Raw genomic sequence first — 25508 nt, 5'->3', positions numbered from 1 at the left:
CTCCGACATTAAGAATTGTAATGATGTTACATAGCAAACGAAAATTGCACAATAAAGTATTACTGACAGTGACATATAGGACAGTAACTATCATAAGAATCTAAGATGAAAATCATAACCCCATTAAAAGGGTATTTCTAACAACATATTTCTTTGTAGAGGGAGACAAACTGAAGAAACTCAAAAATTTGAGCCTTCACCCCTCTGAATAATATCTTTCTTTCATTTAACATAATTATTCCTTATCATAATCATGAATTGCAAAAAGAAAAGGAAAATCATCAAAGAATGGACTTCTTAAAATATTATAAAATAATGAAGAATAACAGGTACATGCTAAGGAATGAAATCTCCCCTCAAAAGCGTGTTTCCGTCAATGTGTTTATATCTTGACCAACTTTCAGTGATAAATGGACCTGCGTTTCTACTTTTTTCGACATTACATGTAGCGTGTACAAAAGTAAAAACTTTGTGCTGAGATTTCAATAACTTTGTTATGAAAATGGACGTGTCTTAGGTAACGTTAACTTTAATTTAAATTCTGTATAAAAAGAATACTGTTTTTACACAGATGAATTCAATTTTAATTTCTAGGACACGAATAAGAAACATCTCTGTTCAATTATCGGATTGTCCCCCAGGAGACGTCCCCGGGGCAGTTGTCAGGTGGGAGTGGTCCTCCGGGGGAGTGGTCCCCCGGGGGAGTGGTCCCCCGGGGGAGACGTCCCCCGGGGGAATAGTCCTCCGGGGGAGACGTCCTCCGGGGGAGTGGTCCTCCGGGGGAGCTGTCAGGTGGGAGTAGTCCCCGGGGGACTAGTCCTCCGGGGGAGTTGTCCTGATACGCTTTTTTATATAGCGGTTAGTTTCGATTCAGAAGTATAGGGATATAAAAACGAGATTATAATTGGTTAAAAATTCATTTATTATGACTAAGCTACTCATTTGGAAATGCTATCATAGCTTGATAACATATCTATGTCCGACAAACAAAATGACACCAAAAAGGTTTTGCCACCTCAGGTGGTACCAATTTTTCGGATCATGGCCCATGGACTATGTATACTCTTTGGTACGTACAGTAGATGGCGTTAATGGCAGCGATGGCCAGCCATAGTTTTTGCGGTGCAAATACATACTGTACGTACACACAGCTAGCTGCTAGCATAAGTCGAAGTCATACTTCGCTAGCAAGTAGCATTAGAATCTGGGTTATCTTATCATCAGAATTCGTCGTTTTTTTTTTACAACTACTGTCCACCAGGAGCTTAATTCGGAAAGAAATGACGTGGTATTATCGCTTCAACTTGATCACTGCAATCAATTGGCTGTAAAGTGCGCACAAAAATTACGATTAATCGCTTGCAACGTAATTTTAGTCCCACCTACGTGAAAATAAGTTGGTGAGTAACTTTTTTTTTTTTCATTGTACAGTAGTCTTCAGTAGGGTTGGACCTACTACTCATCGACCCCACCGCCTAATGTTTATTTGCTTGATAAGACTATTTAACACTGAAATTCACGTAAAAAACTTGACCTACGTGATTGAGAAAATCCAGCTCTATCAAATGCCGTTGTTCCCTTTTCGATTCGAAGTTTCAGTGCAAAAATATCGCCGACGAACTTGCGTGGCCTCGTTTCAGCTCCCCGCGGTAAATCGCGTTATGTTAGGATCGACCGCTGTTTTTTCATTGACAATGCACGCAAACCGAGTTGTATTGAACACTCACTGTGTTGTACCAGGTTCGAGGCTTATTTAGAAGCCTTTTAGAAACTTCCATAGACATTACGTCATTGTGCTGTCATTACGATTCGGTGAAAATATTCATTCGAAATTTTGTCCTTGATTAAAACCATTAATGAACAGTGAATTATCGCATTTTCCCACACCATCCTCATCTACATTCAAGCAAAGCCAATCCATTTTTATGACTAGACTCTATGTGCTTTGCGCGCAGAGAAGTGCGTACTACAAGTGTATAAGTGCAAGTGTTCAGTGCGCGAATTATACGCGGTCGGTTTAAAAGAAGGTGGTCGATATGTAGTAGGGCTACCATAACTCTCTGCATAATCGGGTAGCCTCGGGCAGAGCATTTCTTACCCGATTAAGCGGAGTACTCAATTAACAACAGAAGAACACGTCTAATTCACACACACATGTTTGAATGGGCGCTCTGCATCGGTTGATTAAAACTCGATTTTTGAAAAAAAAAAACAGATAGGATTTTTTCTTCTTTTCATCATGGATAGTGGACATGTGTGTGTAACAAAAAATCACCGTGCAAAGTTGCGACAATTTATACGTCAGATGTGAGATGAATAGAAATGAATAGGGGGGCCTCATGAGGCGTTCCCCCCGGGCCTCATGAGGCATGGGGGCGGTCCTCGTGAGGCGGGGCAGTCCTCGTACGCGGGAGCGGTCCTCATGAGCAGGTTTCCCGGACTGACATGGTACGTTGCTACATAGCGTAGTAACAGCGTCTGGTCGTTCTACGATATGTACTCCACCGTATGCTTAATATGTGTGCTTTCACGGCACATTATACTCGGTACATACCTTACACTTGCTCAGTCACGAGCAATAATTTACACTCGTTTTATGGATAAATATGTCTTCAGAAAACTTTGTCGTTTGACTATATACAGTGTATAGACTCACTGCGCTAACACGTACGCAGGTGTATTCCGAAATGCACACATCTCTTTGCGTGCACTAGTCACGTAGAACATGGAGTTACTTTTCGAGAAGTGACTCAGACTGGGAAAAATGATAATTATGTAGCTGGTACATGGCCTCATTTTCGTTGCGAAACTTCTAGTATTGTGAATGTTGTTGTGGTGCAAAGGAGGAGCGCAAGTGTGTTCAACTCCTGTCTGTATGCAATTGTGAGTGCCAGTTACATGTGTAATGTTAGTTTATGTGTGGCAATATGTCGGTACTGGTACTCGGTATGTGTTTTCATGTGTAAGTCACTCCCCAAATGATTGGTCTTCATTGCAAATTAAGCAGAGAATGCGATTAGACGTGAAAAATTTGACATTCATGATTTCTTGAAGTGTTATACAATTGTATCTGCGATAAAATGTGGGTAGAAATACAGATTAGAAGAAAATTATTTACCCGTTTATGTGGAGAGGCAACCCAATTATCAGGTAATTTTAATGTGCATTGGAACTGATTTTGATATTACTACCCAATTAAATGGAGTACCCGTTTAAGCAAGACCCGTTTACGCGGAGAGCATGGGTCAATCCACATCAAATCATGCAATTTTCAGAAAAGTTGTCACCTGACCCCCTCCGATTTTTCTTTTTTAAATTGCACCAAATTTTCCCTAGAGTGTCTGACCGAAAATCCCAAAATATTTTGCCCGTAGGTCAATTGGTTAAGTTGCTAAGATACAGCCTCAAGTCTGTCATAGCAACCAATTATGCAATGTGTATTCACGAATATTTAACTTTAAAAGAAAATTAGGCATTTTTGATTGACTGTTTTGGCATGAATATTTATGCAAAAAAAGTGTTCATTATCTGGAAATTGAGAGAACTTAATGATTATAGTCTTTGCAGGAAAAACTGACTGTGACGCGATAATAATACCTGGAGCTTTCGATTGGGTGAATGAGAAGGACGTGACGCCGAGCGCAACCGTACGTCAAGCGGTCACGTCTGTATGTTGAGCCCTGCTAAAACACATTTCAATTTCGGGCTTTGGCGTCGTGTCTCGTGGCGTGTGCAGGGGGCAACCTGGCCTTCTGGATCTGGATGTACAGTGCAGGACCGACCTTTCGGTATAATAAAGCACCGGCTGAGAGAGGGCGCGTGGTTTTTAGTCGTAATGGAGATGGCTTTTCTCGAGTTTTGCTTTAAAGACCTCTGGTGATGTACTACTGGCAACTTCAATGGGAAGTTGATTCCAAGCCATGGTGGTTTTCACAGAAAAAGAATTTTTCAGTTGCTTGGTTTTACAATGCCTTTGCATACAGAATAACACTTTGTATGATTTGTAACATATTTCTCTACAATGTTGTCTACGTTACAATCTGTGAATTTCTTGGCTGTGATTTTTCGCTTTGGTCTTATTTTTGAGAGAAAATTTTCAACAGGTAGGGATGGGACCAACCCCTCGACCACCTTGAAGTAGGATGTTATTCTCAGGACCTGGCGTCTCGAGGCAAGAGTTGGCAGGTTTAATCTTTCCTTCATTTGCGTGACGCAGCCTGGGTTGCGGGAGATATAGTCACTGCATATGAACCTTGCTGCTTTCCGTTGTGTTTTTTCTAGGCATTCGATGTCTTTCTGCAAATACGGGTCCCATACACAAGCACCGTACTCTAGGATCGAGCGTACTAAGGCAATGCTGTTCTCTTGCAACTTTCAGGGCAGAAGTTGATATTCCTGCGTAATAGTGCGAGTACTGTATTTGCTTTCTTCACTGATCTATTAATGTGGTGGGACCATTTGAGGTCGTCAGCTATTGTGAGTCCAAGGTATGGATGTTGTGATGTATACTTGAGGATGTGCCCATTTAAGTATGGTAAAAATATGAGGATTTGGTATCGATGCTCATCACTTGGCATTTGTCAGCATTGAACCTCATTCCCCAGTCGGATGCCCATTTTTCCAGTTGGGATAAATCTTCTTGTAACTTGAGATGATCTCGCTGAGATTTAATTTGTCGATACAGTAAACAGTCATCGGCGAAAAGACGTACTTGGGACTTGACAGTATCTGGTAAATCATTGTGGGACTCCCGAGCTGACATTTGCACAGTCTGACTGTTTACCATAAATGACGACTGACATCTTCCGTTGCGTGAGGAAGGATGTGAGCCAGCAATGTATGGGTCCTTCTGTATGCCATAATGGGTTAGTTTGTGTAGTAGTAGATCATGTGGTACTGTATCGAACGCTTTGGAGAAATCCAAAATAATGATGTCCGTCTGGGTTTTCTTATCGTGGGCTGGAAGAAGATCATGCATTTATCTCCCATTTGTTTTACATTACCAGGAAATTGAAAAATATAAAATAACTCTCAGCATGTCAAAAAGTCATGTCAAAGAGTCAAGACTGACTATGTTGACCTCTTTCACAATTTTTAGTCCTCACACGAAATTGGGGTGTGCAGCTTTTTGTTGGTTTTGTGATGCTTGTCACATGCAGTCTCGTGTCCTGTGCAGTAAAACCTCTCATTCATCTCATGTGATCACAGATTCAGTCCCTTTGCTTTTTTTTTTTTTTTAGTTGCAGTCTCCCTTCCAGTATACAACAGATGGACATGGCAGTCTCATGGATTAAGATGGAGGAAGAAGATGATGACAAAAATGAAGCAGCAGAATATGCATCCCAGTGGAAGGTGGTCTTTATGGACAACATCACTGAAGCAGGTACAATATTGTATATTGTGCATGTAAAGTGATTTCTGTGAAACTGACACAGTTTTTGTAAAACTATTGGCCTAACAATAAGAATGCAGGTACGTACACTGTATGAGAAAATATAAGGCCAAGAAAAAAAAAAAATGTACATTGTATTCATATTGGCATACAAGAGTTGTATATATCCCGACAGACCCTAAAATATCCTTGACCCTAGAGATTTAAAGAAAAAAGCCCTTCGCTATCACGAATACAATAGCACATATTCGCTTCCATGTGGTCGCCATTTTATATCATATGAGTTTCACAACTCTAATTTTTTTGTAATGCAATTTAGCAACTTGTTTTTATTTCATCCACGTGTGTGTACATTGTGCCAACCATTCACAGAGACAATTCTGCTTTTACCTACTCCTCAGGAATACATTTCCAATACTAAAATGTATAAGCATTGTGATCTGCATAATGATGTACTTTTAATCTTCATGAATGGTGTCAGTAACTTCTAATTCCAGATGCTTGGATTTAACCCTAATCCCACCGGATTTTTTGAGGGACTTGAAACCACCGAGGGGGCCTTTTTGGCCCCCCTTCAGATCTAGGTCATGGATTGCACGATCCTTGCAAAAAAATTTTTACGAAGGTAGAGGCCAATGTAATCTATAAGAGTGCATAGTTAGATTTTTCAAATTTTAGTTTATGTATGTATTTTATATTAGTTAATTTGTGCTAAGTTATGCCAAAAAAAAAAATAATTTGCCTATAAAATAAAAAATAAAGCTCCAAGACTTCTAATTTTTGATGAACATATTCTTTTCAATATCCTCAACAGTAATATTGAAGCAAAAATTCGGCTTCATAATTATTTCTTATGCATTTTGTTTATTGATTTTTTTTACTTTGTTTTTGCTGTTTTTTTGTCAAAATTTGTCGAAACTTTTTAAAGCATAATCAAGCTAAAATAAATTATCAACCATTGAAAGTAAAAATATTTATTTGTATATAAATTCATTGCAAAAACACAATTTACATTGGATTTGTGCACAAAATCACGTTTTAGGGCAATTTTTGGGTCGACAAATTTTTTCAAAAGGGCGTGGCTTCAAAACAGTATGCCCGGGAGCGACAAATTTGGTCTCAAAAGTTGCGCGATACTTGAAAGGTCATAAAATGTCACGGTGAGAGCATAACATGTTGTGGAATAATCATGCGAAACATCGAGGAGGGTGCCCAAATGCCCCCCTTGTGGGAATAGGGTTAAAATTGTAATGTATAGTGAATAGTAAAGCATTTATTGCCATGGGAAGTTCACCTTGTCACTCCCAAAAGTGCATCCCATTACTAAATAAATGGACTTTATGATTAACATCTTCATGCATGGTGTCAGTAACTTCTAATTCTTTACAATGTATGTCTTTTAATACCTGCTTCCAGAAGAATGTGATACCAACCCATGCTCAACTTCCTCAATTCCAAAACTGGAGAAGGAAAGAGAAGTCCTGGTCAAGACTTACACGTACAAGCTTCCTCTGCATGAGAAGTGTGGAGAAGCATTCACAAGCAATGAAGATTTCAAACAGCACCAAACAAGACATGGATCCAGACACACCCAAGAGAGCCCCGCCCCACCAAGTGATGATGGTGATACGAATGTAACCAACGTGCTTTATTCTCAAACCATAAAAGTGGAATCTAGTGACAAAGTGGGTCTGGTCCAAAGGCAGCAACTTACAACTAACCAAGCTGATGGTTTGACAGTCTTTGATGGACAGCTAGGTTCCATGTATTCCACTGATACAACTGTCAAGGTTGAATCTTCACTGCCAGGAGACCTCCAGATACAAGCAAGCAACCGTGACAACTACCATGACTGTGATGGTGATGAATTTTGAATTTTTAGCAATGCAAACCTGGCAAGAAATATATCAAGTGAACTATTAAAAATTCATATTTTTACCAAGGATATCTGCATTTTAATAGTGAAGATGCTTTTAACAATATTCGAAATTAGTTGAGAAAGTGAGAAATCTTGCTTTTCTAAAGAAAATCTCCTACACTTGTATACTTTTTCCCTTATCACCTTGAGATTGAGGCCTTATTTTGTGAAGATGACTACATTACTTTTTTTCAGTGGGAAGAATGATATAAGAAAACAAGCCCGAAGTTAAAGGGATAGTATAGTTTTGGTTGAGACCTAATTTCAGGTTTCTAACATTTTTTGGTGAGATAATGAGAAACCTCTTATGAAATATGAAAGAGCATATAATTCTATGAGGAATTCAACGTTTATTTGATGAAAATGGGTTTTGAAATGGCTGAGATATCGAAAAAAGAGCGGTTCTAATAAAGTGTGGGACCCACACTTTATTACGATCGCTTTGTTTTACTTTATTTTTGGATGTCTCAGCCATTCAAAACCTGATTTTCATCAAATAAACTTTGAATTCCTCCTAAAATGGTATGTTCTGTACTATTTCATAAATGTTTTTTTGGTATCTCGCAAAAAGTTAAAAGCCCAATTCTCATCTCCACCAATACTGTACTATCCCTTTAATCCACAGTGCATTTATTTATTCCAATACTAAAATGTATAGGCTTTGTGATCTGCATTGTACTTTTAATCTTCATGAATAATGCCAGTAACTTCTTATTTGAGATGCACAAATTTAAAGTTGTAGTACAGTGTATGATTGATAGTAAGTGAAGTATTTATTGCCAAGGACAGTTCACCTTTTCACTCCCTAAAAGAGTCTTCCATTTTACTGAAATGAATGGACATTGTGATGAACATCTTGAATGAATAGTGCCAGTACATGTACCTTCTAATTCTATACAATGTACGTATGTGTTTCAATGCTCAGTTGCAGGAGAGTATGATGCCAACCCATGTTCAACTTCCTCGAATCCAAAACTGGAGAAGGAAAGAAAAGTTGTGGTCAGGACCTTCAAGCTACCTCTGTGTGAAGAGTGTGGAGAAGCATTCACAAGCAATGAAGATTTTAGACAGCACCTAACAAGACATGGATCCAGACACAACCAAGAGAGCACTGCCCCACCAGGTAATGATGGTGATAGGAATGTATTAAACCAACATGCATTATTCTCAAACCATAAACATGGCATTTGATGATGAAATGGCTCTGTTCAAAAGGTAGCAACTTGCAACTTTCCAAGCTGATGGTTTGACAGTCTGTGTTGGACCGGTAGATTAGATGCCGCTGAGACAATTGTCAAGGTTCAAACAAACACTATTTATTGAGAGGGCGCTGGCCACAATGTGGTATAGACTGGTTTCCAGACCCTTTGCCAACTGGACTCTGCGGCGACAAAATCAGCACCCTGCGGCGGTGTCACCGCCTTTGCAGAAAGCAAATTCCTCCGCAGGACAAAACCACCTTAAACTATACTAGTTTTCAGTGTTGAGAGCATTGATATCCTGAATAGCAAAATAGTATGGACAGAGTGTCTGGAAGCCAGACTAAATTTGGTACCACATTAAAGCGCAGTTTGTTTTACGGTGAGAAGAAGCCAAGCTCTGCCGCAGCTCAGCCATGGCCAAGACTACCTCTGGAGCTTGGCCAAATGCATGGTCAATTTCGGTACAGCAAGGAATGGCTGAGCCCGGACTTTTCACTCAATATAAACGGGGTCAGGGTTAAGCCACAATGCATTGAAATAAAGGCCTAATTGCATGCTTGAAAATGAAACGTGACTTTTTTGTGTATTTGCAAAAAGAAAAAGGAATATACTGTATGAGCTGTTTCTTTTGCAAATTTCACGAATCACAAATTTAACAACACACGAAAATGTCCCCATGTGCCCTGTAGCATTGAAGGGTGTGCACACTTCTGGTCGATGTGAGGATTTAGCTTTTAATGTTTTGCGAGATATTCAGAAACCACTCTCAATGCTTGACGTGGGTCTCACGCATGCAAAATTTCATCGCGATTGCACCACCGATGGCCGAGATCTCGGCCATCGATGGTGCAATCGCGATGAAATGTTGCATGCGTGAGACCCACGTCAAAATCTACAAGATTGTGTCATAAGATTTGTTGAAACAATCAATTTCTAATTTTAATTAATTAATTACAGTATATACCAAAATAAACTTTGCGTTAATCAACATTAACGTTTCATTAACGCAAGCGCTTTCACCTGAATCGTTAGTAACGCAAAGTAACGGTCGGGAAAATTAACGTTTGTAGTAACGATGAGTAACGATGAGTAACGAGTAACGATCCCTATCGCAAATTAACGATGTTTCGTTAAAATTAACGATAGGTAACGCAAGAATTCACGCGAGATTTTGGTTTTGTAACGAGACCTGGTGAAAGGACGACGTAGCCCCTGCCGAGTGTAGCGATTTAGCGGAGTCTTTTCGCGAATCGAATCACGATTTCGCGAATTGTTAATTTGCGACCGGCGTCACCAAAAACGCACGCCGGGCCACCAAAAAAGCCGGATGTTTGCCTTTAGTTTTGAAAATGAACAGCGGTAACTATCGGCTCCGTAAGCTGCTAGAATAAATGTCAGATGTTTGCTCTTAATTTTGGAAATAAATAACGGTAATATTCGACTCCGTATTATACAAAAATAAATGTCGGATGTTTGCTGATACTTTTGGAAATGAATAATGGTAAGATTCAGCTCCGTACGGTGGTGAAATTAATGTCAGATATTTGATTTTGCGTTCGGAAATGAATAAGGATAAAATACGGCTCCGGAAGATGCTGAAATAAATGTCGAATGTTTGCTTTGACGGTCGAATATAAATGATAATGATATTCAACTACGTACGATGATAGAATAAATGCCGGAAATTTACTTTTACGTTCGAAAGTAAATAACAATAATATTCAGCTCCGGAAGATGCTAAAGTAAATGTCGAATTATCCCTTTGGCGTTCGGAAATGAATAACAATAATAATCAACTTCGTACAACGATGAGATGAATGTTGGATATTTGCTTTTACTTTCGAAAGTGAATAGCAACAACATTTGGCTCCAGAAGATGCTGAAATAATTGTCAGATAATTGTTTTTACGCTCGGAAGTGAATAACAGTAATATTTTGCTCCATACGATGCTAAATAACTGTCGGATGTTTGCTTTTATGTTCGAAAGTAAATAGCAATAATGATCAGCTCCGGAAGATGCTAAAATAAATGTTGAATGTTTGCTTTGGCGTTCGGAAATGAATAACAATAGTATTCAACTCAGTACGATGATGAAATAATTGCTGGATGTTCGCTTTTACGTTCGAAAGTAAATGGCAATATCATTCAGCTCCGGAAGATACTAAAATGTATGTCGAATGATCCCTTTGACGTTCGGAAATGAATAACAATGATATTCAGCTCCGTATATATTCGACGATGAAATGCCGAATGTTCGCTTTTACGTTCGAAAGTAAATAGTGCTCAATAACATTCGGCTTCGGAAGATACCAAAATAAATGTCAGATGATTGCTTGAACGTTCGGAAGTGAAAAGCAGTATCGACATTCTGCTCCATAATTAAGATGCTAAAATAAATATCAGACATTTGCTACTTAACATTTCGAAATGAATAACAATAACACTCAGTTGCGTTTGATGTTAAAGTAAATGTCGGATGTCTGCCTTGACGTTTGAATGTGAAAAACAGTATAACATTCGGCTCCGTGCGATGCTGAAATATGTCAGATGATTCATTTCACTTTCGAAAGTGGACAGCAGTGACATTCGGCTCCTTCGATCATAAAATGAATGTCGGGTGTTTGCTTTTGAATTTGGAGATGAATAACGGTAATATTCTGCTCCGTACGATGCTAAAATAAGTAACAGATTGTTGTTTGTACGTTTGGACATGATTAATGGTATCAATCGGCTCATAGATGATAAAATAAAGAGCGCATGTTTGCTTTCACGTCCGGAAGGTGTTAAAATACTTGTAAATGTTGGATGATTGCTTGAATTTCCGTCAGAAATAAATAACGGTAACTTTTCCCTGTTTACAATGTCTGCAAATGCTCCCACTTTCTCATTTCAAACGCAATTTTGACCACTTTAATAGGCATCAACTTTTATTATAATCTATAAGCCTATTTGCGAAATCTTAGAACTCAGAATAACGGTATAAGATGACTAAATTTTCTGTTCATTTATTTAGACGTGGGTATACCTGTATCACTTCAGTAATACTTGATATTTATTTTTCTATGTTTAGTAGGACCGGTAGTTTTGCTTGTTTGTTTTTCTTTTCGGGCCACCGAAATAAAAGTTAGTGTGGAGCCCTGGCCTTTTGTGGATAAAGTGTCTTGCTGAAAGGCAAATATCGGGCTTCGAGGGGATTGAAACCGCGAACCCGTACCATTAAGTTGATTCAGATTTTACTTGTATTTGAAGGTCAACTTTAGATAGCTTTATTTTTTTTTTTCGATACAGCTGGGGCTCCATGCGCATTTATTTACAACAACAGTATAACTTGTAATCGGAAGGCGAGCAGAAAGAATGTCAGCACCAGGAGTAATCGCATCGGGCCGAAAGGGGAAAAGGAAAAGTAATATATCCTGAATCTACCCCCCCACATCGACAAGAAGACAAATGAAAAAAAAAAGAAAGAAAAGAAAATTAATTGACCCACATGATGCATAATTTTGGAAAATCTGCGGGATATTCGTTATTTCATTTTGCTGTGTTCAAACTATACACCAGTATAGCTTTTCGAGTGTGATCTTAATGCGTATGAATGTTCTATGGACTTTCAGTTTATAATGCGAAAGAGGGTAACTATACAACAATTAACGACATTGATAACGCCAAACAATAGGAAATTTTAGAGTGCAAGAAAAATAAGACGTCCCGGAAGTACGCCAGACATCATAATTGCTTTTTTTGTTCCTTTCTAGCTCCACAGCATCACCTAGGAAAATCGATTTGACCAAGAACAAAAGCGCGTCCCTCTTTTCTTCCTGGGCAATTACCCCGGACCCTTCCCCTGGCCCTAATCCTAACCATAACCCAAACTCCTCACCCTAAACCTAACCCTAATCTTTACTCTAACCTTACCATTAACCAGTATTCGGGGGGGGGGGGGGGTAATTGCCCTCTGGGGTTAATTGCCCGGATTAGGTTGCAACACACAACAAAAACCTCTTCCCTATAGCCCTACACCTTCCCAGGGAGGTGACCCTGATCTTCCCGATCTCCGTGTGTTGTCAGGTGAAACGACATGTTCAAATACAAAAATAAAACAACAGTAGGTATTGATTGAAACTCGACACCCCATTCATGCCAGCCAGACCAGGCTGAAATGTAACTTCAAAGCACATTCCGACAGCTGGCTGGCAAAACCACATGGCAAAGGAATTTGCGCGCGCGTGTGGATTGCTCAATAAAATTGGAGGGCCTGGGAGCGGGAAAACAAGGGTGATTACTGAGTATGAGTTATCAAAAGCAGACCTTTCGAACAATTACAGTCATGATACTATTTCGTCTTCCTTTTGGACTGAAGAAAAAATCACAAAGACGAGTTGAGTACACGTATCACAATTTTTTACATAGCCATGCAAAACGATTACTACACTCATGTCTTGACAAGAAGAATCAATATTCCAAGACAAATACAAAGCAGCCTTGGGTACTGACGGTGACAAGAAACGCCGCGCATTCACGATGCACGTTGGGGAGCAACAGGGAGGTGGGAAGAGACTCTTCCCGCCTCCCTGGGAGCAACATGGAGTTGGCAGGGAGGGGTGATCCTGGAGTTTGTGAGAACTTCCCGATACTCCGTGACAACAGGGAGGTGGAAAAGAGACACTCCACCTCCCTGGTGACAACACGACTGTGACGATTTCAAAGCATGGACCCTACCACGCTCAGCAAATCTGCGTGCTACTTCTCAAAATTTGAAGGAACTTTGTCTCTGATCTGTTGAGTTGTTTTTGCTGAATATCAGGAGCTTTTCATGCCTGACGTTCAAATGGATGGTTGCCAAAAATTTTATAATCTATAAATCTGTCAGTAATTTATTTTAGGCTGTTGATGCTGCCGTAAAAACATTAGAAAATTCATAGGAACTAGTCAGGATAAAGACAAAAAAAAAATCTACGCACAAAACAAATACAAGTATTTTTTATTGTCATTGGTAGTCAAATTTGTGTTATACAGATATGATTAAAGCAATAGGTATAGTATTAACTATTGTATTACAAGTAGTAACACTTTCATGGTAAGTTTGACGTTTTAAACGGCTATATTGAGTTAACAAAAATCGCAGGAGATTTTTTTTTTTAAGGAGTGCAACCATTTCTAAACGTGAAGGCATGTTTCATGAAAGGGGAAAAAAGAATCAACGTTTGTAATCCTGGGTCTTCGACTTGAGCTATCTTTAATTAAACATTCCTTCTCTGTTCATCTCCAAGACCCCAGACTGTTCATGACCTCCGAGAATGCGCCAGTACGCGCGGTTTCTTCTGTTGATTGGTCTCTCTCTCTCTCCACCCCTCCCCATTCCCCACTCTAGCACCTTGGCATCGTGGGATTTTTCATGTTTCTCGGTAAACTTTCATGTGAAGCGTGCCTATCAAGTCACCACTTGACTTACCTGCTGGCAGTGTAATAATGCGAGCAGAAAGTGGTAGGCATTTTCTTCTGCTGCAGCTACTTTTACTGCCGAAATACTCGGCTTTGTCACCACACACTACCACCAGTTATTCGGCGAGACACACGTTGTGACTTTGTGTATTGGAATATAAATGGACTTTTGCACCTTCCTGAATTGAGTAAGTGTCTGACAGTTGTTGAAATCGTGACATCGCTAACGTTAGACAGTCGGCGTCAGTTTTAGGCTTGCGTATGCGTGATTTCATGGGTTCAATGTTCGATGGAATATATTGGCTGTGGGGAAAAATGTGGCTTCGAAATTTTTGCTTGCCCGATTCCATTGACTGCGCCCATGAGTACAAATTTGACGACCATGACAACACGACATTGCCAGGGGATTTCTGCTCAACTACAAAATCTTTTCGGTCTTTGATATCGCTATTTAAATGCCTTCCGCGCCGGCAGGAATTGTCCGAAGTAAATATTACGAACGACAGTTACTTAGCCGAGGCATCTCCGAGTCTCGCAATTTCCGAGATTTCTTGCCAGTCCACATGACAAGTCCGCTAACGCAAGATCTAAAAATTAACGCACAGTAACGATCTGTAACGCACAGTAACGATCTGTAACGATCTGTAACGATCATTCACGCACGGTGATCGTTAATTTTGTAACGCAGAAAGATTAACGCAGTACCGATCGGCGCTTGCGTTACATGTAAATTTAACGCAAAGTTTCTTTTGGTATATACTGTATGCAAATTAAGCTCAAGATCATATTTTAGCCTAATTAAAAGCATTGAGCGTCTAATTTTTGATCTGTAAATCTGTTCCCCCCCCCCCCCCCGAGATCTCGGCCATCGGTGGTGCAATCGTGATGAAATTTTGGATGCGTGAGACCCACGTCGCATTGAGAGTCTAATTTTTGATCTGTAAATCTGTTTCCATCCCCCATCTGAATCCATCCCCCCCCCCCCCCCCCCCCCGGTCTGAGCATAGCAAAAAAAGCCGGGCCCCTTTAGGGTTGAGTATTGAAAACAGGCTTCGCCCGTCCACAGCCGCTGCCTCTTCTGCTGTGCCTGTGGATGCCCTGCCTTCGCATCAGGAGCTGCTGGCTGGTACGAGCCATGCTCCCGCGGCGCTTGGGGCTCTGCCTGGGGAGGCTACCATCCTGACTCAGGCAGATGGCCATCGACTGCACCACCCGGCCGTAGCCGGCGGTATAGTCTGGCCTCGGTGACAGGTGCTCCTAGGGGGGACTTCCTGTGCCGCCGTCTCGGCTCCCCCACCTGTCCCTGGGCCCGACCTGAGCTTTGCTGGGCTATAATGCACTGCCAGTGGAAGCCCTCTCACCAATCTGGCTGTGCAGGCAGAGGACCTACGGGTCTCCCCAGAGGACAGGCAGCTACTAGACCTGCTGCTAATATTGTTCTCATAGCATATCTGGAAACAGTCAACTCGTGCAGCCTTATTCACGACTCGTCACCGAGACCTAGCACTGGAGTATCTGGGGTTCTTGGCGAGGTGGAGGGCACAGCTGACCAATGACATGCCCTTTGAGGGCCCTTTTCTGTTTTCCGGGCAGTTCACTCACCGAATCAGGGATGACTTAGCTAGGTGCCAGCAGGCCTGTGAGCTAGCGGGTCAGCTGAGACTCAAGCCACAGCCCTCCCGTCCCCAAGGTTCAGCCCGTCTGCCGTAGGAAACGGTGCCCTGCAAGTGATGGTCACTCCGCAGGTGGTCCACCGCACCAACCGTGGGCACCGTAGCTGCAGTCGTATAGGCAAATGGCGGGGCTCGACCCACCAAGTCATCAAGGGCCACGGCGGCTTTTGACTCCTTGCCCCGAGCGCTACAGGGTCCCCCCCCCCCCCAGGGGTTGGGAGGCAGCCTTCAGGCCTTTCAACTGGCCTGGGCAGCCATTAGGGACGACGCCTTCGTGCTCTCCATTGGCTTCGGCTTCTCCATCGAGCTAGCCACCCTCTTTTACCCTGAGGTGTCGTCCGTCTCTCGTCCCCTTGCTTGCCTCCGTTCATGCGTCAAGGCATGGTGGCTGAGATCACCACCTTGTTAGTGTAGGGGCACCTATCTTTTTTGTACCCAAGTGTTTGGTTAGCTTTGGTTTTAGATTCTCAAGCAGATCTGTTGGGATTCTCCTCGGGTGGTGTTTCGTTTCCGCGCCCTACCATTCGGTCTGAAACCTGCACCGTGCCTGTTCACCAGGCTTGTATCTTGCGTGGGGGCTTTTCTCTGGCAACAAGGCCTGACAGTCGTTTGTTTCCTGGACGACTGGCTGTTAGCAGCCAGCTCCCAGACCCTGCTCTCTCACCAGTGAACATATCTGCCGAGAACAGTTAAGTTTCTTGGGTTCCTTATAATTTGGGAGAAGTTGGAGCTCGTGGCAACAGTGCCCAACCTTCCTGGGTCCAGTGATTGACATACCCTGACAGTTGATACGCCGCAGCCCAACGTGGGTGGCTACAATCATAGCTGCCGCCCATTGCCTGGACGATGGTGGCAGGTGCCAGCCAGATCCTGGCTTCAGTTCCTGGGGTATCTGACGAGCCCAGTTGATGTATTACCAGACTGCTGACTGCACATGCGACCACTTCAGATCCACCTTCTCAGAAATTACCACCCGTCAAGGGACCCCCTGACGAGACTGGTACCCCTACCCCCGGCTGCCCGCCTGCTGCTCAGGCAGTGGTGCCGCCTGGAGTTTTTGAGCAGGGGCAACCCCCTGCAGCCCCCAAAGCCCTCAATCATGATGATCACTGATGCCTCCCATATGGGTTGGGGCGGTCATTGTCAGGGCCTGCATGCTTATGGGGACTGGTGCCACTCGGCTACCCTCCCTCATATCAATGTGCTGGAGTTCCAGGCCTTTGCCCTTTCCCTCAGCCATTTTCTGCCATTGATATGTGGTCAGGCTGTGTTAGTATGCATGGACAATGTCACTGTAGCTGCATACATCAACAAGCAGGGAGGCATGCACTCCACATGCCTGAACGCCTTGGCAGCAAAGCTGTGCAGGTGGTGTGGACGCATGGGGATCTTTCCCATTGCCTTGTACATACCAAGTCAGGACAATCTGAATGCAGACTTTCTGTTCTGGGGCCCAGTCCTCCCCTGAGAGTGGATGCTCCACCTGCAGGTCATGCAACTGCTGGTGTGCTGGCTTCCTCCACTAGAAGTGACCTGTTTGCCTCGGAGCTTAACACTCAGCTGCTGAGGTACTGCACAAGGGTGCAGGACCCCGCGGCCTAGAGGCTGGATGCCTTCTCCTTCCAGTGGAAGGGGTTCAAAGGCTGTGCCTTCCCGTTGTTCCCACTCATCTCCCACATTCTGTAGAAAGTGAGATGGGACTAAGTCACCATCCTCCTTGTATCCCCTTGGTGGCCAAAGAGGACATGGTTTCTAGAGCTGACGAACTTGTTGGTGTGGAGCCTGAGCTCCTCCCCACTTGCCCAGACCTGATAGTTCAGCCAGTGTTGGGGACGCGGCACCCTCTGCCGGCAACTCTCCACCTGACTTCCTGGCCATTTTCAGGGAATCCGGAACTCAGGCGGGCCTTTCAGACCGAGCTGCAGCATTGGTCGTTCACCGCTGGCGGAAATCCACCCAGGGAGCTTACAATTCCCGTCTGGCTGGATACTATAGCTGATGTGAATCTCATGGGGTGGATCTCCATTCGGCACCTCTGAGAGATGTTACAGACTTCCTGGTCTCCCTTTTTGATTAGGGTCTGACCATCTTGACCATTCATGGTTAATGCTCATCCATTGCGGCCGTTCATACCAGTTTTTGCGGATGGGTCCAGGGTCTCCACTACCCCTTCCCTAACGGGTCTAATCCGCGATTTCTTCCTCCTGGTTCGGAGATTGCTCCCCTCATGGAGCCTTCCGCGGGTGCTGGAGGCTCTCGTTAGGGCACCTTTCAAGCCCCTTGCTGAGGCCTCCCTCAGGGACTTGACCATAAAGACAGTCTTCCTTTTGGCTACTGCCTCTGGGTAGCACCGCAGTGCCTTGCACGCTTTATCGACGCTACCGGGGCATGTGCTTTGGGAACGCGTAAGAGTGCGTCTTATTCCCAAGCCTTCGTTCGTGGCTAAGAACCAGACGATGGGTTCACAGATCTTCATCCATCCGCTCTCAGCCCACTCCTCTATTGTGGAGGATATAGTCTGGTGCTCAGTGCACGCACTTAAGTATTATTGGGCGCGCACCAAGGATTGACATTCCGGTGACCAGCTTTGCATGGTTCCGAAGGAGCCATTCTCTCCAGCTTTGAAGGACATGTTTTCGAAGTGGATTGTGGCCACTGTCAAAGCTGGGCCGGATGCTCTCTCACCTGGCGTGTCGCCCCGTGCACACGACACCAGGGGGATTAGTGCTTCCTGGCCCTTTTCACAGGAGTGTCTGTTGAGGAGATCCAGAGGGCGGCTTATTGGCGCTCCCTGAATTCTTTCATCTCCGTCTATCTTAGGGACATTCCTGCCACAGTGCCCTCTTTCTCACGGGCAGCCCTCCTGTTGGCGGCACAGTCCCATTTATACACCGCTCTTTGCAGCCAAGCCTCCTGCTTAGTCCGTGTTGTTCTAGCATACTATAACAGATAGGTGGTCAGATGTACTGATAATAGATCATGAGGATCAGGCGTGATCCTCTTATCTACGAGGTACCTACGACCACCTATGTGTGCGTCCCGGTTGCGGGTGCCCCTTGGTGTGTGGAACTGGAGCAGAGTCATGGTGGGTGATGGGTTACATGCGTACGTCCCGGCGGACATGGGTGGTGTATGGTAGGCCATCAGTGTTAAAGATTTATTTTCGATGTATGGGCAATTACAGGAAATAATGGCATACTATAACAGGTAGGTGGTTGTATGTACCTCGTAGATAAGAGGATGACACCTGATCCTCATGATTGATGCTTGTTGTTTCAAGTTTGTTCATGTAAAAATCAGGGACGCTTTACCCCCTTCCCCCCAACTCCTTTGGGACCCAAGGGAGCGGGATGGGATGGGGGGTCCAAATGTGGGCTTATATTTTCATCTAACTGAAAACAATAATGGATTTTCACCAAACTTGGCAAGAAGCATTCCCATGGGGATAAGATTTCAAAGTATTTAAATGGGCACCATGCTTTCCTTGGGGGCCTCAGGGGGTCCAAACCTCCTACATGTATATTAATGAATGTTTATATAATATTGACTGGCCTCGAGGGAGATACCAGAAAATATTGCCCAAACTGAAAGAATATTGCATGAGTCGAAGACAAGGGCAATATTCTTTCAGTGTGGGCAATATTCATCTGGTATCTCCCTCAAGGCCTGTCAATATCATAATTATTACCAATCCCCTAGGTAAATTAGGAAAATATGTGAATACAGCTATACACAATGATATAGATCAAGCCACATTTCACTACCTGTAGATCATCACCAACATGTGGAATAATTGAAAAATTGTTCATCAATGTATATCATTCAACTCCAACTTCAAAGATACATATGTAGTTGTAACAGGCAAACTTCAAACATCTGAACGCTTTTACACTTTATTTTTGCTTCTGTTTCAATTCGGAGAGTTGTAATAACTGATGGTCACTGTGCAGTTAGTCATTGTTTCACGCGTCGTGTACATGGAACTAGTGGAAGTGGTCGACCTTGTATGAGTTGATTTATTGGCGTTCTTCTGCGGTGCGTGTAATCGACACGCAGCGACGTCCTTGAGTGTTTTCTCTTCGTGGTCGATCGGAATGTTTACATGAGGTGGGAGAGAAGGAGTGGAATCTCTCTTAACACCTCCCTGTTTTACAGTGCACTCCCGTTATAACGAACACGGTTATAACAAAATTCTGGTTATAACGAAGTAAAAATTTGGGCTGCAATGTCATCCACTCTATGTATTTCTATCGTTTATTTGTTCGGTTATAACAAAATTCCGATATGACGAAAGAATAACTGCCGGTCCCGAGGATTCCGTTATAACGGGAGCCCACTGTATATGTAAAACCCCGCATGCTCGTAATGTGCTCTAATATCGCCCGCTGAACTCCCGACCCTGCAAAATACCAACTGTAATTGCCTCGCACAACTACCTCGTATAGGTAATAATCAATAATATTGTTCTCTAGTTCTAATCAAAAGTAATAGGGCTTTAAGTCTTTTTCCCCCCAAGCTGCATAATCCAACATTCTATAAAGTACTGTGTACTTGGCAGTTATTTTTACCAGTGTGATGAAATATGTAAATGGACACCATACCCCCACTTGAAATGAATCTTTTGGAGTTTGGGTTTAACATGGTAGTACACAAAGACCAAGAACAAATCTTAAAATCACATATACATGTACTCAATATATTCATCTTTCCTTTTAATATTAATGTGCTATTATAATGCATACCTTTTAAGTATCCTTTTCAGCTCAAAACAGCTCAAAAATGAAGCAGTTTCCTGAAAGCTTGTGCAAAGGCACAAACCGACTCCTCACCAGCTCGAGTAGAAAGTTACAATGAACTTTGTGCATTTTGGTAAAGTTTCAAACTGCAGGGAGACCAAGAGCTGGACACTGCACAATTACTCCATAGTTTTAGTGTAGCATACCATTGAATATGGGTACATTCTTGCCATGAAAAGGGACAATGATGTGCATTATCAACGTGTACAAAACGTATACCATGTCACGGCTTACCGAACAAACCATACTGGCTAAGCTTGTTTACGCACGTCCACGTCTACTTACGAATACTGTAACGTTAGAGAGCCAATCCATTATCGCAAGGGGACCACTCGTCAGAAATCTAGCGGGATGGACTTAACCACTTCAAAAATGTTGAATTCTAACTTACTTGTTCGCAGAGTTTGGTAAGTTTTTTTTTCATGCAGTGTATAACTAGTATCATTCTTATTTGCTAGTAAGAGAAAATTCACACTTTCTTTGCCACTTCATATTTTCTCTGGTCCCCCAATCGCGAATTTAACCACTCGCAAAAATGTGTGACAGTGGCAATTCACGAAAATTTTTGTACGCGAAAATATAGCGTATACAGCATGCCTATGCACATATATGCAAATGAGCACAATACTAACCTTAATTCAGAAATAAAAATACTGTTCATGCAACTTCAGACAGTGCTCTGTATGATTGCTGAACTGAAAAATTCATAGAACAAACTTTTTTGAAATTTGGTTCACTTTTCAAAGAATGCCCCAACGATATGTCAGATCATGCTACTCATTCTTGTAATTTGTAGATGAAAATCATGAAAGTAATAACACTGATTATAGTTCAAGGTAGGAACCATTGTTGCTTGATAATGCAATACAACTAGGTAATTTCATGTCATTTTTTTTTTTACTTCAACAGGTGAAACAAAGAACCCTGTTCTGAATGGTGATGAGGTTTCTGTGTCGCGGACAAGCACTCTCAATAAAAATGAATTGCAGAGACACCTTTATGAAGCAGGATCCGACCAACATTGCAACTCTGCACGTGTTGCAATTAATGCAAAGTGTCTGGCAATTGCAGGGGTGATAAATGACACACAATCAGTGGACAGTGAGAAGACTAATACAGCCCCATCAGCCTCGACAGGGCAAGATGTATCAGCAGAGGATAAGGAGAGGCTGGTTTTCCGAGCACTTGGTCTTAGAGGAGAAAGGCTTACACACGCTGCAGACCCCCAAGAAAAAAATCTTACCAGCCATATATCAAGTGATGCCTGCAACCCAGATTCCTTCAGTGAGACTTTAGGGGAACTCCATCATGTGTCACAGAAGAAGATGAAATTGCACAAACACCAAAGCAAGTTCCAACTAAGGGGTCACAAGCACTCATTTCAGAGAGAAAAGTGTAAAGTGTGTATGAATTTTGTATTAAAGCACAATATGCATGACCATATGAGGGTGCACACAGGGGAGAAACCATTCCAATGTAAAGTTTGTTTAAGGTGCTTCACACAGCAAGGTTCCCTCAACCGGCACATGTGTTTGCATGATCCTAAGCACTTTTATGCCAGAGAACAGTGCAAAGTGTGCAGGAAATCTGTAATAAAGCACCATATGAGTGTCCACATGAGGGTGCACACAGGGGAGAAGCCATTCCGATGTAATGTTTGTTCAAGGTGCTTTACACAGCAAGGTTCCCTCAACCGGCACATGTCTTTGCATGATCCTAAGAACTTTAATGCAAAAGAGCAGTGCAAAGTGTGCAGGAAATCTGTATTAAAGCACCATATGAGTGTCCACATGAGGTTGCACACGGGGGAAGAGCCATTCCGATGTAAAGTTTGTTCAAGGTGCTTCTCACGAAGTGAGTACCTCAAACGACATATGTCTGTACACAGTCCCAAGCAGGCATATGATACCTGTAACAAAGATTTGTTTAGTTTGACTATGAGGGCCACCTATCGTGATGTGTCCCAAGAGAGGATGAAATTCGAGCACCAAAGCAAGTTCCAATTAAAGGAAAACAAGCGCCCACATCTAAGAACACAGTGCAAAGTGTGCAAGAATTTTATATCAAAGCACAATATGCGTGACCACATGAGGGTGCACACAGGGGAGAAGCCATTCCAATGTAAAGTTTGTTCAAGGTGCTTCACACAGAAAGGTTCCCTCAAACGGCACATGTCTTTGCAAGGTCACATGCACACATGTGATACAACTAACCCAGATTCGTTTAGTGAGACAGTGAGGGCAACTTCTCTCGATTTGTCAAAGAAGACGATGAAATCACATGAACACCAGAGTAAGCCAGAGTGGGAGGGATCCAAGCACTCTTTTGAAAAAAGAGAGCAATGCAAAGTGTGCAGGAAGTCAATATTAAAGAGATGGATGAAGATCCATATGAGGGTGCACACAGGGGAGAAGCCATTCCAATGTAAAGTTTGTTCAAGGTGCTTCTCACACAGATGGTCCGTCAAACTACACATGAGAGTGCACACAGGGGAGAAGCCATTCCAATGTAAAGTTTGTTCAAGGTGCTTCTCACACAGATGGTCCCTCAAACTACACATGAGAGTGCACACAGGGGAGAAGCCATTCCAATGTAAAGTTTGTTTAAGGTGCTTCACGCAACAAGGCTCCTTCAACCGGCACATGCACACATGTGATACAACTAACCCAAATTCGTGTAGTGAGACAGTGAGAGCAACCTCTCTTGATTTGTCAAAGAAGAGGATGAAATCACATGAACACCAGAGTAAGCCGGAGTGGGAGAGATCCAATCACTCTTTTGTAAAAAGAAAGCAGTGCAAAGTGTGTGGCAAATATATAGTAAGAAAAAATATGAAGGTCCACATGAGGGTGCACACGGGGGAGAAGCCATTCTGCTGTAAAGTTTGTTCAAAGTGCTTCTCACGGAGTACGAACCTCAAACGGCACATGTCTTTGCATGGTCCCAAGCATAAATACAGTGTATGATAATGTGCATGGCTCTAATCATGGGTACCCTTCATCCTGCAATATTTTTAACATCCATAGAAATTTGCTGACTGCACCAATGTGCTATTTTCTGATAAAGATTTAACAAAATAAAGCTGAGGAAGCTGTAAGATTAGTTTTGTATTATTTAGAATAATATTCTAGTATTCACAGCCATTTTCAGATTACAAAATGCAGTTTTTTTTTGGCTTTTTAAATGTAACATTAAAAACTGCACAATTTCATGCCCATCATTAAAAGGAAGGATTGTGCTTTTGTCAGGCATTTGATGATTGAAATGTAGGAATACAAAAAATTTTATATTGAGAGCATGCCATTTGCTCTTCAAATAAAAATATATGGACGAATTAATATTTAGGGTTTTGTTCACAACTTTTGGTGTCCACCAACATATTCACAGAATTGAAGTTGATATTGCAATAGCTGTTTCATAATATAGCATTCAAAAGAGATCAGAGTAACAGTCCAACAATTTAAAAGGTTTTTATTCCCCATTACTCTGGTATTAAAAATATAATATCACTTGCAACTGCATCACTTGAATTTTTAGTGTCCACAGTTATGAACATAATACAGCCCTATTCTGAAGTAATGGAAACTTATTTTCTAAACTTTTGTATCACCAGGGATTGCTTTCATAAAAAAATTAGAAAATATGACTTTACATAAGCATTTTACATCTTTTTTTTTTAAATTTTTCATATATTACGGAGGTGGACATGGTTATGAACAAAATTGTTATGAACGTAAGGTTCAATTTTTATTTGATATCAATGTCAAAGTAATGTAGCTATTTCTTAACAATTCATAGATATTTCTTAACAATTCTGAGCTATTCTGTCTATTTCAGTATAAAAACACAAGCTACATTGTGTACTAATGATTTTATACGTTGTATACTACATATTGTCCTTCCTTTCATCTCTTCCTTATGTTCATAACCTGGACACTGAATCAAGAGGGTGTGTGTGCGGAATGCAGGAGGAGGTTCAAGGGGAAGAGAGGTGTGGCAGTTCACAGAGCAAGAACGAGCTGTGGAAGAGTGGCAGTAGGGCATGACTGCACCAGCACTGAGCTGGGTGAGACAGTGGGAGGTCCCAGTCAGGTTTCAGACCACAGAGCCAGAGACCCTCAGCATGCTCTACATGCTGTGTTTTAGCGCAAGGAGTGGATTGCATGGCCACCGGCGAGAAGTGATAAGTGGGAGCTTTTTGACATCAAGCTTGCGGGAGTTTTGAAAGTGGAATTGGCTGGGAGTGTTGAAAAGAAGATGCATATGTTTGAGGGGTTGTGTTATGGGGCTTGTGCAGAAGAGTTTGGGATAAAGCCTGTTGGTAATGGAGGTGGGGGGAATGTGGACGGGGATTTTGGAAAGTCAGGGTCTAGGAGACAGCGGTTGATGGCCCAATTGAGGGCGGAGAAGAAGAGCTTGCGGCGTAGGTGGTGGCAGGCAGATGGAGAAAGGGCTAGTCTGAAGGGTCTGTATGAGGACCTGAAGAAGAGGTATGCGGATGTTAGGAGGGCTGAATATCAGTGTAGGAAGCGGAGGAGGAGGGAGTTCTATAAGAATCCGCACAGGTTCACAAAGAGGTTGTTTGAGGAAGGGGTTTCAGGAAGTTTGGAGGTGTCGAAGGAAGAGCTCGAGAGGCATCTGAAGGCCACATACTGTGATGGAAGGAGAGAGGAGCCTTTAACTGGGGTGGCAGGGCTATTGAGGTCACAGGAGCCAGAGGTCAGCTTTGACTTGAGTGAGCTGAAGTTGTGGGAGGTTGAAGTCATGGTTAAAAAGGCCTGAGCTGGTAGTGCAGCTGGGCAGAATGGCTTGTCCTACAAGCTGTTCAAGTACTGTCCTCATGTCCGAAGGGTGCCGTGGGGGATCCTTAGGGTGCTATGGCGGGAGCGGATTGTTCCAGTCAGCTGGTGTGTGGCAGAAGGGGTATATATGCCAAAGGAGAGGGATGCCAAAGGCATTGGCCAGTTTAGACCGATTTCGCTTCTCAACGTGGATAGTAAGATCCTCTTTAGTGTCTTAGCGAGGCGGTTGTCAGAATTTGTCATGAAGAACAAGTTTGTGGACACCTCTATACAGAAGGCAGGGAT

At 42.6% G+C, this 25508-nt stretch overlaps 2 protein-coding genes across 2 annotated transcripts; both read left to right on the top strand.

The window, feature by feature from the left end:
• The first annotated feature begins 1356 nt into the window (after positions 1-1356).
• Positions 1357-21820, top strand: LOC140244038 (uncharacterized). Its single transcript, XM_072323688.1, has 6 exons — positions 1357-1400; positions 5241-5383; positions 6809-7252; positions 8236-8433; positions 21331-21768; positions 21807-21820. The coding sequence occupies exons 2-6, from the start codon at positions 5269-5271 to the stop codon at positions 21818-21820; spliced, it is 1209 nt and encodes a 402-aa protein (XP_072179789.1). The 5' UTR covers positions 1357-1400; positions 5241-5268.
• LOC140243671 (uncharacterized) lies at positions 21786-24211 on the top strand. Its single transcript, XM_072323336.1, has one exon. The coding sequence runs from the start codon at positions 21828-21830 to the stop codon at positions 23385-23387; it is 1560 nt and encodes a 519-aa protein (XP_072179437.1). The 5' UTR covers positions 21786-21827; the 3' UTR covers positions 23388-24211.
• Positions 24212-25508: the final 1297 nt, after the last annotated feature.

This window comes from Diadema setosum, chromosome 20 (genome assembly GCF_964275005.1).
Source record: "Diadema setosum chromosome 20, eeDiaSeto1, whole genome shotgun sequence".
NCBI lineage: Eukaryota > Metazoa > Echinodermata > Echinoidea > Diadematoida > Diadematidae > Diadema > Diadema setosum.
The sequence above is the reverse complement of the archived record's forward strand: the minus strand, read 5'-3'. Positions and strand labels throughout refer to the sequence as shown.

Coding starts and splice junctions, on each gene's coding strand:
- LOC140244038 (XM_072323688.1), top strand. CDS start 5,269: ATGGACATGGCAGTCTCATGGATTAAGATGGAGGAAGAAGATGATGAC. Junction 5,384..6,808: donor GGACAACATCACTGAAGCAG/GTACAATATTGT, acceptor ACCTGCTTCCAG/AAGAATGTGATACCAACCCA. Junction 8,434..21,330: donor AGAGAGCACTGCCCCACCAG/GTAATGATGGTG, acceptor TTACTTCAACAG/GTGAAACAAAGAACCCTGTT.
- LOC140243671 (XM_072323336.1), top strand. CDS start 21,828: ATGAATTTTGTATTAAAGCACAATATGCATGACCATATGAGGGTGCAC.